This window comes from Camelus dromedarius, chromosome 14 (assembly GCF_036321535.1).
Source record: "Camelus dromedarius isolate mCamDro1 chromosome 14, mCamDro1.pat, whole genome shotgun sequence".
Taxonomy (NCBI): Eukaryota; Metazoa; Chordata; class Mammalia; order Artiodactyla; family Camelidae; genus Camelus; species Camelus dromedarius.
This window is the reverse complement of record NC_087449.1, coordinates 48,653,413-48,668,193: the sequence shown is the minus strand read 5'-3', so window position 1 is coordinate 48,668,193 and position 14,781 is coordinate 48,653,413. Positions and strand designations below refer to the sequence as shown.

The 14,781-nt window shown below is 52.0% G+C and overlaps 1 protein-coding gene across 2 annotated transcripts; it reads left to right on the top strand.

Annotated features, from left to right (window-relative positions):
• Positions 1–702: 702 nt before the first annotated feature.
• TXLNA (taxilin alpha) lies at positions 703–14,193 on the top strand. Of its 2 annotated transcripts, none has more exons than XM_010976085.3 (11): positions 703–821; positions 1,344–1,553; positions 2,199–2,537; positions 3,929–4,020; positions 4,677–4,847; positions 6,719–6,913; positions 8,627–8,746; positions 8,961–9,035; positions 9,544–9,636; positions 10,052–10,147; positions 10,875–14,193. In XM_010976085.3, exons 2-11 carry the CDS (start codon positions 1,376–1,378, stop codon positions 11,199–11,201), a joined length of 1,686 nt encoding a protein of 561 aa, XP_010974387.2. In that variant the 5' UTR covers positions 703–821; positions 1,344–1,375; the 3' UTR covers positions 11,202–14,193. The 2 variants fall into 2 exon arrangements, with proteins under 2 accessions (XP_010974387.2, XP_031320476.1); XM_031464616.2 differs by having other exon boundaries at positions 713–850.
• The last annotated feature ends 588 nt before the right edge of the window (positions 14,194–14,781 follow it).

Here is a 14,781-nt window from a genome sequence, read left to right as displayed (position 1 = left end):
CCATGGTGGTTATTTCTTCTGAGAGGAAGGGCAGTCGAGTAGAGATGGGTGCCAGACTTCCTAGCTTTGAATATGCTCTCATCAGTCCATAGAGGTATGGCCTTGGACAAGTTATCTAACCTTTGTCTTACAGTCCTCAGCTGTAAACTGGGAATAACAAGTAGCATAATATTTATCTTGACTAGTTATGAGGATTAAACCAGTGGATACCGGGAAAGCAAGGTTTCAAAGAACTACTGTAATTAAAAGTTTCTTTTTGAATACGGAAATTGAGGACCTGGGAGAGAAAGGAATGCCGGATAACACGGCAAATTAGTAACGAAGATAGGACTGGAATACAGGTCTCCTGATGTGTGTATCAGTATTTCGTCCCTTGTTCTCAGAGTTCCTAGAGTCGTATATGTTCACAGCAGGAGGAAAGGGGTGGTGGCAGCGTGCACTAAAAAGCAGCCAGGCATGCAAGGCTGTGGGATCTGAATCACAGCTTCTGCGTGACAGAAACGACGTTGACGTATCTGTGCAGAATGACTGGCTCCTTTCGGAACTCCTGGGTCTGCGGCTCTGAGGACCAAAGCCCTGTTGCATCTTGGGAGTCGGGGTCAGCCGGGATGCATGGAGGGACGTGTAGTCCTTTCCCTCCCCCGCCTTCCCAACTTCCCCGCCTCGGAGGCCGCCTTTGCTTCATCTTTCCCAGCAAGCCCCGCGCGAGCGCCGGCTATTGATTGGCCGCGGCGCAAGCAGGCGGCTCTGCCGGCAGCAGTTACCCAGGGCTTCCGGTGCGAAGCCAGAGCGGGAGAAGCCGTCGGGACGTCGGCAGTCGGGTACGTACTGCGGCGGCTAGAGGCATGAGGCAAGCAGCGGGTCTGTGGGCCCGTACACTTTCGGCGGGTGTGGGGAATCCGCGCGAGGGCTCGGGCCGGGGGGCAGGGCTGAGATCTGTGCGCATGCGCGGGCGGCGCGCGCGGGTGCGGCTGGAGGGCGCGCGGGGAGTGGGTGGTTGCGCGCGCGGGAGGGAGGGCCCACGTGGGGCCTGGGGGGCGGGGAGGTACCGGGAATTGAGTGTCCCGCCACGTCAGTCCCCGACCCTGAGCCTATCCCGCTCATGGCCTCTGGTGAAGGGGCCGTGTTGTTCCGGGAAGTGGCTTCGGGAAAAAGGAGGCCTCTCCTCTCCCGCTGCTGGGCACACTAGAGTCCCCTGACCGACCAGAGATAGGGAGAGCCGCTGGCTCCCTCCGGGGAAGGCCGGCCGATGTGAAGCTGTGCGCCCTTGGTATTGGGATTTCTGATCCAGGGTGCGAAGAATTTTAAAGTCTGGAAAATAGCAAGTGTGTTTGTTTCTATAGGATCTGCCCCTTACCTAACATTGCAAACCGCAATGAAGAACCAGGACAAAAAGAATGGGGCTGCCAAGCAATCAGGCAACGCTCCCAACCCCAAAAACACCCCGGGGCAACCGGAAGCAGGACCAGAGGGAGCCCAGGGGCGGCCCAGCCAGTCGGCTCCTGCGACAGAAGCTGAAGGTTCCACCAGCCAGGCTCCAGGGAAGGCTGAGGGTGTGTGCCAGCTCTGCTTTTCCAGCGGTCGGGAGGAGGAGTTTGCGGTGCGCCAGTCTAGCTTCTGGAGTTAGAGGCCAAGGCCACTGTTTACCCAGAAAGGAGGAAATGTAGAGTGAGAGGAGGACACGGCTGAATCTGTGCAGTTCCCACCGTGTGCTGAGTAGTTGACAGAGCCACCCACACTAAGGACAGGGACAGAACTCTCTTGAGAGACGGCTTAGACGGGTTTAATTCAGGTTGGCAGTCAGATGAGACACCCAACTGGCAAATCCAGGTTAGAAGCCCCTCATTCACCAGTGGATAACTGCTGTTCATATTTAAGGCATTTCTGGAACTTTTTAAATAGCAAGAGGTGACATTTGTGGGGAGGAGCAGGGGATGGACTAGACGTCGAGTTCCTGCTACATGATGCCACACCTATGTGTTGAAAGTTTTATACTTACTTGATTTTTTATATTCCCACAACAAACATGGTTGGGCAGTAGTGATAAATAGTTACATTGTTTTATGGGTAAATAAACTGAGGCTTAAAGAACTTAGGCAACATTTAACCCAAATTAGTAAATTTGGGCCTGAAAAATCCCAACCAATAGCATAACCACCTTAATTTCTCTCTCAACCCCTCCTTCGCTCCTGCTCTAGGAGCACAGGCCAAAACCTCTCAGTCTGGGGCCCTCCGTGATGTCTCTGAGGAGCTGAGCCGCCAGTTGGAAGACATCCTCAGTACATACTGTGTGGACAACAATCAGGGGGGCCCAGGCGAGGAGGGGGCACAGGGTGAGCCTGCTGAACCCGAAGATGCAGAGAAGTCCCGCACCTATGCTTCAAGGAATGGGGAGCCTGAGCCAGAGACGCCGGTAGTCAATGGTGAGAAGGAGACCTCCAAGGGGGAGCCAGGCACAGATGAGATCCGGGCCAATGACGAGGTCGTAGACCGGGACCACCGAAGGCCGCAGGAGAAGAAGAAATCCAAGGGTCTGGGTGAGCAGAGGGCAGCTACTTGGGAGGCTGGTGAGGGGAGGGAGTTTGGACCTGACATTCCTGGGCTAGCCTGCTCTGCCACGATTCAGAGGAAACCCTGCTTCCAGAACAGTGAGTCAAATTATGTAGTTTAATCAAAGCCGGGGCTATGGGGCCATAGCATAGAGGTGTGCAGGTTGTTCACTGTGCAAGGGCTTCTGGCTTTGGGAGCAAGTGGGAACTGAAGTCCAACCTGCTCTCTTTGAGAAGATGGAAAGCAGGAGGCCTGAGTGGGCAGTCCTGTGCCAGCCAGCACCATTTCTAACTTGCTGTATAACCTTAGGCAAGACCTTTCTCCTCTCTGGTCCTTAGTTGTTACTTCTCTACACAGTAAGAGAATTGGACTAGACCAGGGTTGAAAACTCAAGCTAGCCAAGCTAGACAGAGGGCCCATGAGGACCAAGAAAATGCCTACTTGACCCAAAGGGTTGACTACCACCTGGTACCAGCAAGTGGATAGCATGTAAAACTACAGCTAAGTGAAACAATCTTTTTTTTTTTCCTTTTTTTTTTTAAAGCCAGAACTCTAGAGTTATTATGTGAAATCTCTAGATTTTTAACTGTTGGCAACTGATACACTAGGAGCCAAACAAAACCCATCTGTGGGTTGTATTTGGCCTATGTGCCAGTGGTTTGCAGCATCTGCATTGATCTGTCAGCGCCTCCTTCAGGAGCCTGGTGCAGTGCTATATACGATGGCCCTCTCTTTGACTCAGGGACAGGCAGCGGAGGAGTCACTTGGGTGGGGGTTGAGGGTTTGGATGTTGAATCAAAGTTAGGTGATATTATACCCACGTCTTAGTCCTTCCTCCCCCACTCCCTACCTGTCATACTAATTTAAAGAAGGTTCCTTTGATTATTTTAATCTTAGGATCAAACACTGGAAGGTATAGTCATTTTATTTTATTTATTTATTTGTTTTGGGGGATATTCATTTTAAACTTCACTGTTGGCTGTCTCTGTTGACGAGAGTGCAGTGTTCTGAAGGAGACCCATTCCTTTTCGCATCCTTCCTCCTTCAGAAGGGCCTTCCTTGCATTGAAACAGTAGCACTGAATTCACAGGTGGGGCACCTTTCTTTCACCTGTTGGTTGAGCAGGTAGTTTCTTTCTCCCGCTCCTGGTGCTCACCAAGCAGATTTCACAGAGACTCAGTCATTGGTTTAAGAAGTATTTATTGAGCATGTCCTCTGTGATGGGCACTGGGGGCAGTCCTGGGGCTCAGTGACAGGTAGAACTGAGTTGGCCCCAGCCCCCATGAAACACACAGACTGTCCGGGGAGGGCTGCTTCAGGGGCCTGAAGGGGACCCCCAGAGAAGGGGGTGCATGCCTTTGCTCCCTGTGCTTTGCAGGAAAGGAGATCACATTGCTGATGCAGACCCTGAACACGCTGAGTACCCCAGAGGAGAAGCTCGCGGCTCTGTGCAAGAAGTATGCTGAACTGGTCAGTTCTCCTCCTTCTCCTCTCTCCCTCCCTGCCTCAGAAGGTTGGCAGGCCATGAGAACATTTTTGATTGCTTTAAGTCAAATTGTATTTGTCCTGTTTAGCACTGAATAGGCTCATGGGAAGGGAGATAAGCTGGGAGAGGACAGGTTCCGAGCAGGAGGTGAAGGACTGTGAGGCCAGGGAGCAAAAAGGATTATCTGTCGACAAAATGAAAAGGCCAGTTTGATGCTAGGAATCATGTTGAGGAGAGAGATGGTGAACAGTGGAAAAGTCTTGGAGCAGCGAGAGTGAGTGAGGGGGTCTGTTGAGGACAAGGAGGGGTAGCAGGTGGGCTCTTCTGAGGACACAAGTGTCCCTAGAGTTGGAGGAATGTCACCCTCTGGGAGTCTCATGAGCTTGGTCTCTGGAGTCAGAGCTGGGAGAGAAACTGGGATCTGCTGGCTACACACCTCTGCTTGTCCTGAGTGTCTGCTAACGGGTCCTTGAGATGGAGCCCTTGGGGCTACTAGGGGGAGTGTGTGAAGCCCCTGCACAGTGTCCTGCCTCAGCTGTGGTGGCTGGACTCAGGTCAGCTGAGGAGACCCTGGGTCCCCGTGGGGAGAGCCCCCTGCAGGGCCCTTACCTGCCCTCCCCATCCCCATCCCCGTCCCCAGCTGGAGGAGCACCGGAACTCCCAGAAGCAGATGAAGCTCCTGCAGAAGAAGCAGAGCCAGCTGGTGCAGGAGAAGGACCACCTGCGTGGCGAGCACAGCAAGGCCGTCCTGGCTCGAAGCAAGCTGGAGAGCTTGTGCCGCGAGCTGCAGCGCCACAACCGCTCCCTCAAGGTGGGCCGCCTGTTTCCCCAGCCTTGCTCGTCTTCGGTGGGCTTTCCTCTTAGAAAGCAGCACGGGCCTTCAGCACAGAAGTAATTTCACCCGTGATGTTGTACTGTACAGAGAGTTACTGGTAACCACTTGACGTGGACTTGTACTAGGTGAGGTAAAGGGACCGGGGCAGGGCTTCAGATTTTCCCATTCCATAGCTGTCCCTGGGGGAGTTGGCATCACAAGGACAGGCAGCTCCTCTCCCGGAGCATGGTCAGTCCAGAGTGCTGGGGCCTTTCTCGTTCTGCTTCTCCTGTGGGTGGATGGGGGGAGGGGTCATCTGGTTGAAGTCTGCTCACTGTGTATGCACATCCTTTATATTTCTTATAAAATTTGCATCCGTAAATATCAGGTATTTTGCAGCTTGTTTTGCTCAATTTTAGTTTATCTTTTTTTTCTTCACAGTAATGTTCAAAGTAATTCTATTCATAATATCCAAAAAGTAGAAAAAAATCCGAATCTCCATCAGCAAAAGAATAGAGAAACAAATTGTGGTATGTGCATAAGAAGGAATACCTACAGAACAGTAAAAGAGAATCAACTATGATACATGCAACAATGTGAATGAATCTGATAGACAGACGTTGGGCTAAAGAAGCCAGAATTTAAACAGTGTGTATAGTACTAGCCTACTGCTAAGTCCCAAAACAGGCAAAACTAGTCTCTGGTGATACAAAGCAGAATTGTGACCTCTACAGCAGTTGATAACTGAGGGCAGTCATGCCCCCCATGGAATATTTGGCAACGTCTGGAGATATTTTTGGTTGTCACAACTTGTTTTGGGCGGGGGATGTTACTACTGGTATCTACTGGGCAGAGTCCAGGAGTGCGTCTTTTAATGCATAGAACAACCCCCACACTTAGTTTATCTTTTAAACGTTACAAATTTAATGTAAATGTGATGTAAGGGACTCAAAGGTGACAGGTCGAGTCTCACAAATGAAAGGTGATAGTTGCCCATCCTCCTCAACCTCAGTCCCAGCAGAAACCACTGGGAAGTAAACCTACTTATGTGTAAGTTTAAGTACAGCTTTTTAACTTCCCTGTCTACATGTAATACCTTACATATGGTTTTTTAAACAATATAATACATTATTATACATGTATTGTTTCATATCCTGTTACATTTTCTCAGTTTACTCAATGCCTTATCTTTCCCCATCAGTTTATATAGGACTATCACATTCTTTCTAACAGCGTCATTGCATGGGTGTACTGCATTTGATCAGTGCCCTAGTTAATGTATGTTAGATTGTTTCCAATTTTTCACTATTACATGTATAGAGCTACACTGAAAACTCTTGTTATATATACCCCTCACTAATTACGTATTTATCCATAGGATAAATCTCAGAAGTGAAATGTCTGAGTCAAAGAGTATGAAGATTTTAAATTTTAATAGGTTTTGTCAGCTTACCTTCTCACCAACAGTGTCTGAGTGCCTAATTCTGTGCAACCCTGGGTATTACTGAATTTTAACTAGTTGGTCGGGAGAGAGGGAGAGGCAGAGTTGAATGCACATTAAACTGAGACTATTAGGTCTTCCAAATCTATTCTGAGGTCTGGAAGAGTAGACTTCAGGAGATCCAGATTTCTTTAGAAAGGTGCTTAGACGTATGCCTGCGTTTTTCTAGAGAGCCTCACTTGATGTCACCTGATATACAGAGGGGTTTGTTGGAGCCCCATTGGGTGACATCTTGGAGCCTGGCTACTCCTCACTTTGAGAGCAGGGAAGGCTGTTGGGAGAGACCATCCCTGGGCTAGTGGGGGAGTCCTGTGGGGCTGGCCAGGGAGCAGTGCATGATGGCGCCGGGGCTGCCTTCTCTGCCCAGGAGGAAGGCGTGCAGCGGGCCCGGGAGGAGGAGGAGAAACGCAAGGAGGTGACCTCGCACTTCCAGGTGACGCTGAATGACATTCAGCTGCAGATGGAACAGCACAATGAGCGCAATTCTAAGCTGCGCCAGGAGAACATGGAGCTGGCTGAGCGGCTCAAGAAGCTGATTGAGCAGTACGAGCTGCGGGAGGAGGTGAGGGGTCTGCGGCGGGGTGGAGGGGTGAGGATGTGGGGGAGGGGGCGGGGAAGGCCGGGGACACTTTGCAGGCTTCATCCCATTCACTCACTCACTCTTTCCTCGGGAGGGGAGTGATGCCATACATTCTCGTATAGATGAGGATCTTGGGTCCGGAGAAGAGAAAGCCACAGGTCCACAGTGCCTCATCCTAAATGGTGGGGCCAGGTGTCTCTTGAAATTAGAACTGTCCTAGTTTTAGACTGGAGTTATGTTCACGCAGTGTGTGTTATGTAGCACCCCCAGCAGGACCTTTTGGCAGCAACCCCAAATCAGACACGTTAATCCTTATGCAATTAAACTTCTGAGTATACTCACCTAGGTTTATAATTAACCTTGCAATGGTACAGGCCAGATTATTCTGCCTTCTATGACAATTTCAGTTCTCAGAGTTTTTTAGAATTTGAAATCACAGGGTAGGAGCTGGAACTGTCATCAGTGATTGACTCTAAGGGCTGTTTTCTTGCTGCTCTGCTGCCCCGGCCACCTGCAAGGGCAGGGTGTCACTGCCTTGGCTGGTGTTGTCTGCTGCCCCAGGCACTCAAATCCCTCCCTTTGGATCCCCACACACCATTAACTTGGCTGTTCTGGGTTTCTGTTTCTTTGTCATGAAAAAGGTGATTGGCAGCTACCTTACAAGGCTGGTCGAGGCCCCTTCCCAGGCCCTGGGGTGTGGTGGTGGGTGGGATGGGCAAGACCCTGTCCTCTTGGGCTCGGTCCCGTGTGTGGGGGGCCAGAATGGGCCTCCCCTGACCTACCCCTTCTTTTCCTGTGCTTTGACGTCTGGGAACAAGGCTGATTTAAGAGGAGTTGGTTTGGTTCTTGTCCCTTGGCACTGAGAGACATGGAATTTTCCTGACATCAGAGTGAGGCACCTGCTTCGAGAAGCTGAGGGCCCTCTTCCTCTTCCCTCTCCTTCCCCCCAGTACTGCCTGTAGAGGTGGAGGTGCTCCCTGTCCCCAGTCAGATTCAGTCACTCTTGTCCTGCCCCCCTGAGCCTCTGGACCTTAGATCACAGGTGACTGAAATTCATCATGTTCCAGACTAGACCTGTCTCAGCCACCTTGTCTTCCCACATCCAAAAACTACATTCAGTTCCCCACCTCCCTGATTTCATTTGTTTTTTGAACTTTGAAATAGCATTTGAGTCCATCACAGCTTTCTCACCTGGTCCCGCTTCCCAGGGCTCCTTGGGCAGTCAGGACAGCCATCCCTCGGGCTGCATGTCTCATCTTCAAATATAGATGTGGCAGGTCTCTGCCAACTGACCTCAGCTGTTGTGTTGGTAGAGGTGTCCTTTTGCCCTTTCTTCCCATTTACAAGGGAGTTGGGCTACAAAAGTGAAGGTTGTCACTTTTGTAATAATCTTTTCTGGGGCTAGAGGTTTGAGTGTGTTTATTACTTGGCTTCCTGGGAGCTGATCTCTTCCTTACAACCCCTCTGCTCACCCCAGACTGACTCAGTGGGAGAGAAAGAAGGTGAGGGTGGGAAGCAGACCTTCCAGGAACTTGGGGCCCATGTCCTGTGGTATATGTGGGTGTTTAGCATGTCGGTGTGAGGTGGGAGGCTGGGCAGTGTGCCCTGGTCTGCAGATGGGGCATCTCTGCAGCCACTGGGCCTCCCCGAGAAAGGGAGCGCCCAACACCAGACCCCCACCATGCTTTCCTGCAGCATATCGACAAAGTCTTCAAACACAAGGACCTGCAGCAGCAGCTGGTGGACGCCAAGCTCCAGCAGGCCCAGGAGATGCTGAAGGAGGCAGAGGAGAGGCACCAGCGGGAGAAGGATTTTGTGAGGCTCAGGCCCCGGGAGTGGGGGGTCTGGGAGGAGGTGGGTTGGGTTCTGGCTCAGCTCATAGTCAGGTTTATATACAGGAGCTGCCTGGCCAGATCAGGCACCAGTCTGAGAGCAGGAGGCCTCAGTGGGTTATGGTGCGTGTAGCTTAAAAAAGCCAAACAGCCCCCAGGGGCTTCTGATGGGATCTGGGGTCCTGTCTCGGAAATAGCTCCTCAAAGAGGCTGTGGAGTCACAGAGGATGTGCGAGCTGATGAAGCAGCAGGAGACCCACCTGAAGCAGCAGGTGAGACTGTGTGTCCTGCCCTTGTGCCTCCACGGTCTCTGCACTGAGCCCCACCCTGGGGGGAGGGAACTGGAACCCTCATTCTAGGACCACCTTGACTCCTGTGTGACCTTGCTGAGCCTTTGTTCTCTCTGGACCCGCCCAGCACCTGTGTGGTGGTGACCAGGTGGCTAGGTGAGCTCGAAGGACTTCGTTTCTAGTCAGAAGTGTTGTGCTGCTTTTTAGTAGTTGGGGGCAGAACGGGTGATTTTAATTACATAAATTAGACTTCATTCTGGAAGAAAAGTTTGAAAACAAACATAAAGACAAAATACAAGTCCCCCCAAATCCTACTTTTTGGGCTTAACATTTTGGACTATAGCCTTCCAAATACATAGTTTCTATTTAAAGAAAAATGGTATCTCAATAGAATGGTTGGGTCAGAGGGCCAAAGGCGGGTCTGAGTGTGCCAACCGGAGCTGCCCTCCCGAGAAGCCCAGTCTTACTTATGGGCTTCTCTCTCACCCAGCTTGCCCTGTACACGGAGAAGTTTGAAGAGTTCCAGAACACTCTTTCCAAAAGCAGTGAGGTGTTCACCACATTCAAACAGGAGATGGAAAAGGTAATGGTGCTCCAGACTGGGTGTGGCTGCCGGGGCACGAACGGCTTCATTCAGAGTTGAACACTGGGCCTGCCTCCTGGAAGCTGCCATCCCTGGGGGGGTGCCTCACAGGAGCTGTTGACAGTGACAGTGTGGTGGATAGCAGGGGTGGGCCATAAGGAGGAGTCACAGCCTTTCTTCCCTCTCAAGGAAGTATCAGTGGTGGGTGTGCCCTCCAGGCTGTCCTGAAGAGGGCGCAGTCTTGTTGCCTGTTTTATTGGTGGCATTTCACTTGAGACATCTGGGGGTGGCACAGACGACACTGACTGCGCCCTGTGATACCTTGCCCCCTTGGGACTGTTCCCCACCTCGGAGACACAGATGCACAGGCAGCCTGCCCCCCTGACCATGTCCCTCTGTGTGTCACATAACCCAGATGACAAAGAAGATCAAGAAGCTGGAGAAAGAAACCACCATGTACCGGTCCCGGTGGGAGAGCAGCAACAAGGCCCTGCTTGAGATGGCCGAGGAGGTGGGCTGAGTGCCATCTGCGGCTGGGGCCAGGGGTGTGCGGCTGCTGAGTACTGGGCCCTTTCCTGTACGTCCCACCAAGAAGCGATGCAGCTCGCACAAGGTGGAGCTGGGTTCCCATGCATGTCTGTCCAAGGCCAAAGACACTGTCTGCTGTCTCCCCGAGGGAGGTGGTGAGCTTGGTGATAGGTCTGTAGTGGAAGCAAAGAGAGCAAATCAGAGAAGGGAAGAAAGGAGCCAAAAAAAGGGATGCCAGTGATGCACATAGCTTATACCCAGATAATTTGATTTTGTGGCTTCAGATGTAGGAGGAGAAATAACTAATTGCTGGAGCAGCTGCTGCATGCTAGACCCTGCTGAATGTTAAGATGTGCCAGTTCACTGAGCTCTCCTGAGCTCTGTGAGGGTGATGTTCCTACTCCCGTTGAAGAGATTAGGGGATATGCTCAAAAGCCAGCACTTCACCAAGGCCACCTGGTAGATAAACTGAGGAATCCATTGTCTCCCAGCCATGTCCCTTCTCTGCACCACAATACCCCCAGCTGACAGCCAGGTCTCATATGACAGCATAAACCAGGGCTGTTTACTCAAAAGGGGCCAGCTTTCAAGTAAACAGTGGGGACTCTGCTCTGTCCTTAGCATTGTCAGAGTGTGAATGTTTCTACCAAGTGGCGGTGCCGGGTGGGGATTGAGTGACATGGCACTGAAGGCCCCATTTCTCTCCCCAGAAAACACTCCGGGACAAAGAGCTGGAGGGCCTGCAGGTGAAAATCCAGCGGCTGGAGAAGCTGTGCCGGGCGCTGCAGACGGAGCGCAACGACCTGAACAAGAGGGTGCAGGACCTGAGTGCCGGAGGCCGGGGCCTGCTCCCTGATGGTGGCCCTGAGCGAAGGCCAGAGGCTGCCGATGCCTCCAAGGAACAGGGTGGCGAGGGTCCCGGGGTCCAAGCACCCAGCTCCCCAAGGGCCACAGAAGTACCTTGCTGCCCTGGAGCACCAAACATGGAAGCGTCAGGCCAAATGGGGCCCCCGGAGCCCGCCTCCACCACCGCCTAGGGAGCCCGTGCTGGGAAGGGGCGAGCAGCCCGGGCCAGCCTAGCCCGTGCGAGGCTCCCACCGCTGAGGCCCAGGGTGCTCTGACCTGGCTGGCATCTGACTCTGCGGTTTCAGATTTTGTGGGTCAGTTTTACGTACATAAGGCATATGCTCAAGGCCTCATACATTTATATCTGAACGTGTAAAATGGGCTTGCATCAGAGGTGGGGGTGTGTCCAGATGAAGTCAGTGGCTCTTCTGTGAGCTGAGGAGTCTTTACACGGAGCTGTAGTCACAGTGAGCCGGCAGGACGAGTGACTTGAGCATGAGCATTTCCCTGCCCTATTTGAGGCTCAGCCCCTGCCTCCTGTGACAGGTGACACGTCCAGGCCTTGACTGTGTTTCTCCTGTTAGCGGGACATGGGCAGCTCTGGCTCTCCCAGCTCTCCTGGAAGCTCCTTGGCTTCTGACCCGGAAAAGAGGTGGCCAGGCAGGGCGTTGACAGGGCAACTTAGAGCCACCGGCGATCGAACTGCTTCCCTGCCTAGGACAAGGGACCTGGAGAATGTTCTGTGTGGGATGACGTGCTGGTAGGGAGCCCCTCAGGCACCGCTTCCCCTGCCCTCTGGTAGTGCCAGGACCAGGCCAACGATGCTTCGCAGTAGCCTTATCATTCACAGGTGCCTCTGTAGCCTGCACAAATGATTGACAAGAGATCACCCAAAGGATTCTGAAGGTTTTGGGGTTTTGTTTTGTTTCCTTTGTTCTTGTTTTGTTTTTGTTTTGCACATGTGGCAGTGTTTGTATTGAGGATCTTCTGAGGAAGAAGGGGTGCTATAGCAGTGGTGCCTGGGTTCCTGGCCTCCAGTGCCCCCACCACCCCAACTGGCAGCTTTGCCGTGCTGGTACTGACAGCTTGAAGGAATCAGATGGTTTATAGTGAGAGGAAGAAAAGGGCTTCTGATGGCTTTTGCCACAAGCTCACCTATGGTTTCGATCCTGGGAGGCCACTGCTGACGCCATCACTGCTGTCTCCATGCAGCTGTTGCTGGGCCCCAGATCCAGCTGCCTCCTTGGCTTTCTGAGTCTGTTTTGCTTCCTCCACCCCCACCTCCAGTGTGCCATCTTTGAGCCCTGTCTGCCTTGACATCCCACTTCCTGTGTGGGGGCCCCCAGCTCTTGTCTGACAGCTGATATGGATAAGAGTGAGACTCACCACTGACAGAGCCCCAGAAATCCACAGAATGGCTGCAGATATTTGTGTAATTTTTTTTCTCCCCCCAGCCCCATCTCCGTCCCTCATACATGGTACCCTATACCCTGAAGGTTCTGCTGGTTGCAGACTTGCTGGCACATTAGTTCGTCTTTGTACAGAACAATTTTTTGGAACAGCAGAATAAGTTGGGTCAGGAAGCAGGGCTGTGCTGAGTTTGGGGTACTGTAAGCCCGTCTCTAGTGGGGCCTCAGCTTTGGTGTAGCTGAGAGAACCACAGACTAAGATGGATTGGATGGTTATGTTTTTTGCTTTTTGTTGTATTTCTTTCAGGTTAATTCATTATCTTACAGGTCCCTTCATCTTCCACAAATAGCCCACTTTTTCAGCCCTTAACTTAAATCCCTCAGATAATTAGGTTCATGAACAGTATTAGGTACTCCTGAGTTATGTTAGGACTTAGATCAGAGATGGCAAATGAATAGCACGCCATTGCCCCTCTCCCCCCATGGTAGGTACCCCTACTTTTAGCTTCAGAGGATTTCCTGCTAAGTCCCTAGCATATCCTCATTTCTCAAGATTTGCCCAGCAGCCAGTACACATGTTGAGACCTAATTTGCCATTCCTGGCTGAGATACTGCTCTGCTGAGGTGCATGAGAGCTGCCAACCCCATACAGGGTTTGCTGTGCTAAGAAGTTTCTGCTTGCCCCCTTCAAAGAGAGCAGGAAGGCCTGCAATGGCCCACGTGATTGCCTGCTTCAGTTCAGCTACCTCTTAAAGCCCATAGTGTTGGGGAGGGGGAGGCTGTTGGAGCCCAGCGAGGTGTGGGAAATCACAGCTGAGTAGCATAGCAGTTCTCAGGAACCAAGTCCAGTGAGCAAGGTGGCCCCAGCTGTGCGGGGTGGAACCTTTGCTCTCAGCTGCGGTGAGTGGTCTCTAGGCCTCCAGGCCAGGCAACACATGGGGACCCTCTTCCTCTTCCTCTTCCTCTTCCTCTTCCTCTCCATTGACCAAATCTTACCAGTCACTACAGCTGCTCTGCTTGCTCTGCTTTCCAAAGTCAGCCCAGGTGCCGGGGTGCTGCCTACACCAGCCAGAATCCTGGGCCAGATAAAGGGGAGGTGTCTCTCCAAGAATGAAGGCCGGTTCCTAAGTCACTGGGGCGGGTCTCATGCACGTGACCTCAGATTTAGGACCAAGAGCTGTGTTGCATTCTTAGATTGCTAGCTTTTCCTCCAGGGGACCATGGCAGGTGAGGCTCTGCTGACGGTAATTTGTGTTCAGGGTCTTGTCCAGCTGAGAGCTTCATGCACACCAGGTTCTGAGAGGTGTCAGCAGCACTTTTTAAGATTTGTTTTCCATGAGGTTTTTGGACCATGGGCTGAGCTCAGGCACTTTCTGTAATAGAATGTTAACGTCTTTAAAGATGGTTATTCCCCCTCTACCACCCCCATCCTGGTGGCCCTGCTGAGGGCTGACGGAAAGGCCAGCGGAGCTGCTCTGGCGTCTCTGGGGGAGGGCTGAAGCCTGCTGAGTTGGTTCTCCAGCTGCTGCTCCAGCCCTCCCACCTAGCACAGCACTGAGGCAGTCACCCCAGGGACAGCCTGGTACCTGCCTGGGGGAGGGGTGCTGCCTTTTGTCCCTGTAACTGCTTTCCTTATGGCCCAGCCTGGCCACCCAGATTTGTTTGAAGCTGTGCTGACAGCTTCTTTGTCTCCTTTTGGTATTTACAACAGCCAGGGACTTGATTTTGATGTATTTTAAATCCACATTAAATAAAGAGTCTGTTGCCTTACTTATTTCTCTCCTGACCTTCGTGGTCATTTGGTGCTTCTGGATCCGTCCAGCCATCACTGGTATGTCCAGATCTGCTCCAGAGTCTCTGGCTCTGTCCTGGTATCTTGCACCTTCCAGAGTGGTCTGCCTTCCAGCAGTAACCGCAGGTACGGAATGCTAGCCAGCTCACCCAAGCTGCCTGAGTGGAGCCCTCAGCAAAGTTGGCGTGATGCTCATCATATATATATGACTTCTTTCAATCAAAGATTGTCCCTGCCTTCTGAGGACTCACAGGCTATTGAGGGAAAAGGTGCTTTTAGATACAGAGAGGTTACTTGTGCTATGGGAGCATAGAAGAGGTCCTGTCCCTTTCAGCAAGGTGATAGGGGTAGATCCTGGAATAGCCTTAGGACCCAAAGGGCAAGTAGAAGTTTGACAACATTAAGGACGTGGTTCACCTAGCAATGCAGCTGCTCAGGAGAGTGGTGGAAGGAGATATATCAGAGACCAAATGACCAGGAGCCTGTGTGCCAGGTTAAGGAACTGGGGCTAGATCCACGGGTGGGGAGTGGGGTAGAGGGGAACCACTGAAGTTGTTAAAATAAGAAATT

Excerpts from the sequence above, each read along its gene's own strand:
- TXLNA (XM_010976085.3), top strand. The coding sequence starts at position 1,376 with ATGAAGAACCAGGACAAAAAGAATGGGGCTGCCAAGCAATCAGGCAAC. Across the intron at positions 9,036-9,543 it reads AGACCCACCTGAAGCAGCAG|CTTGCCCTGTACACGGAGAA; the intron begins GTGAGACTGTGT and ends TCTCTCACCCAG. Across the intron at positions 10,148-10,874 it reads TGCTTGAGATGGCCGAGGAG|AAAACACTCCGGGACAAAGA; the intron begins GTGGGCTGAGTG and ends TTCTCTCCCCAG.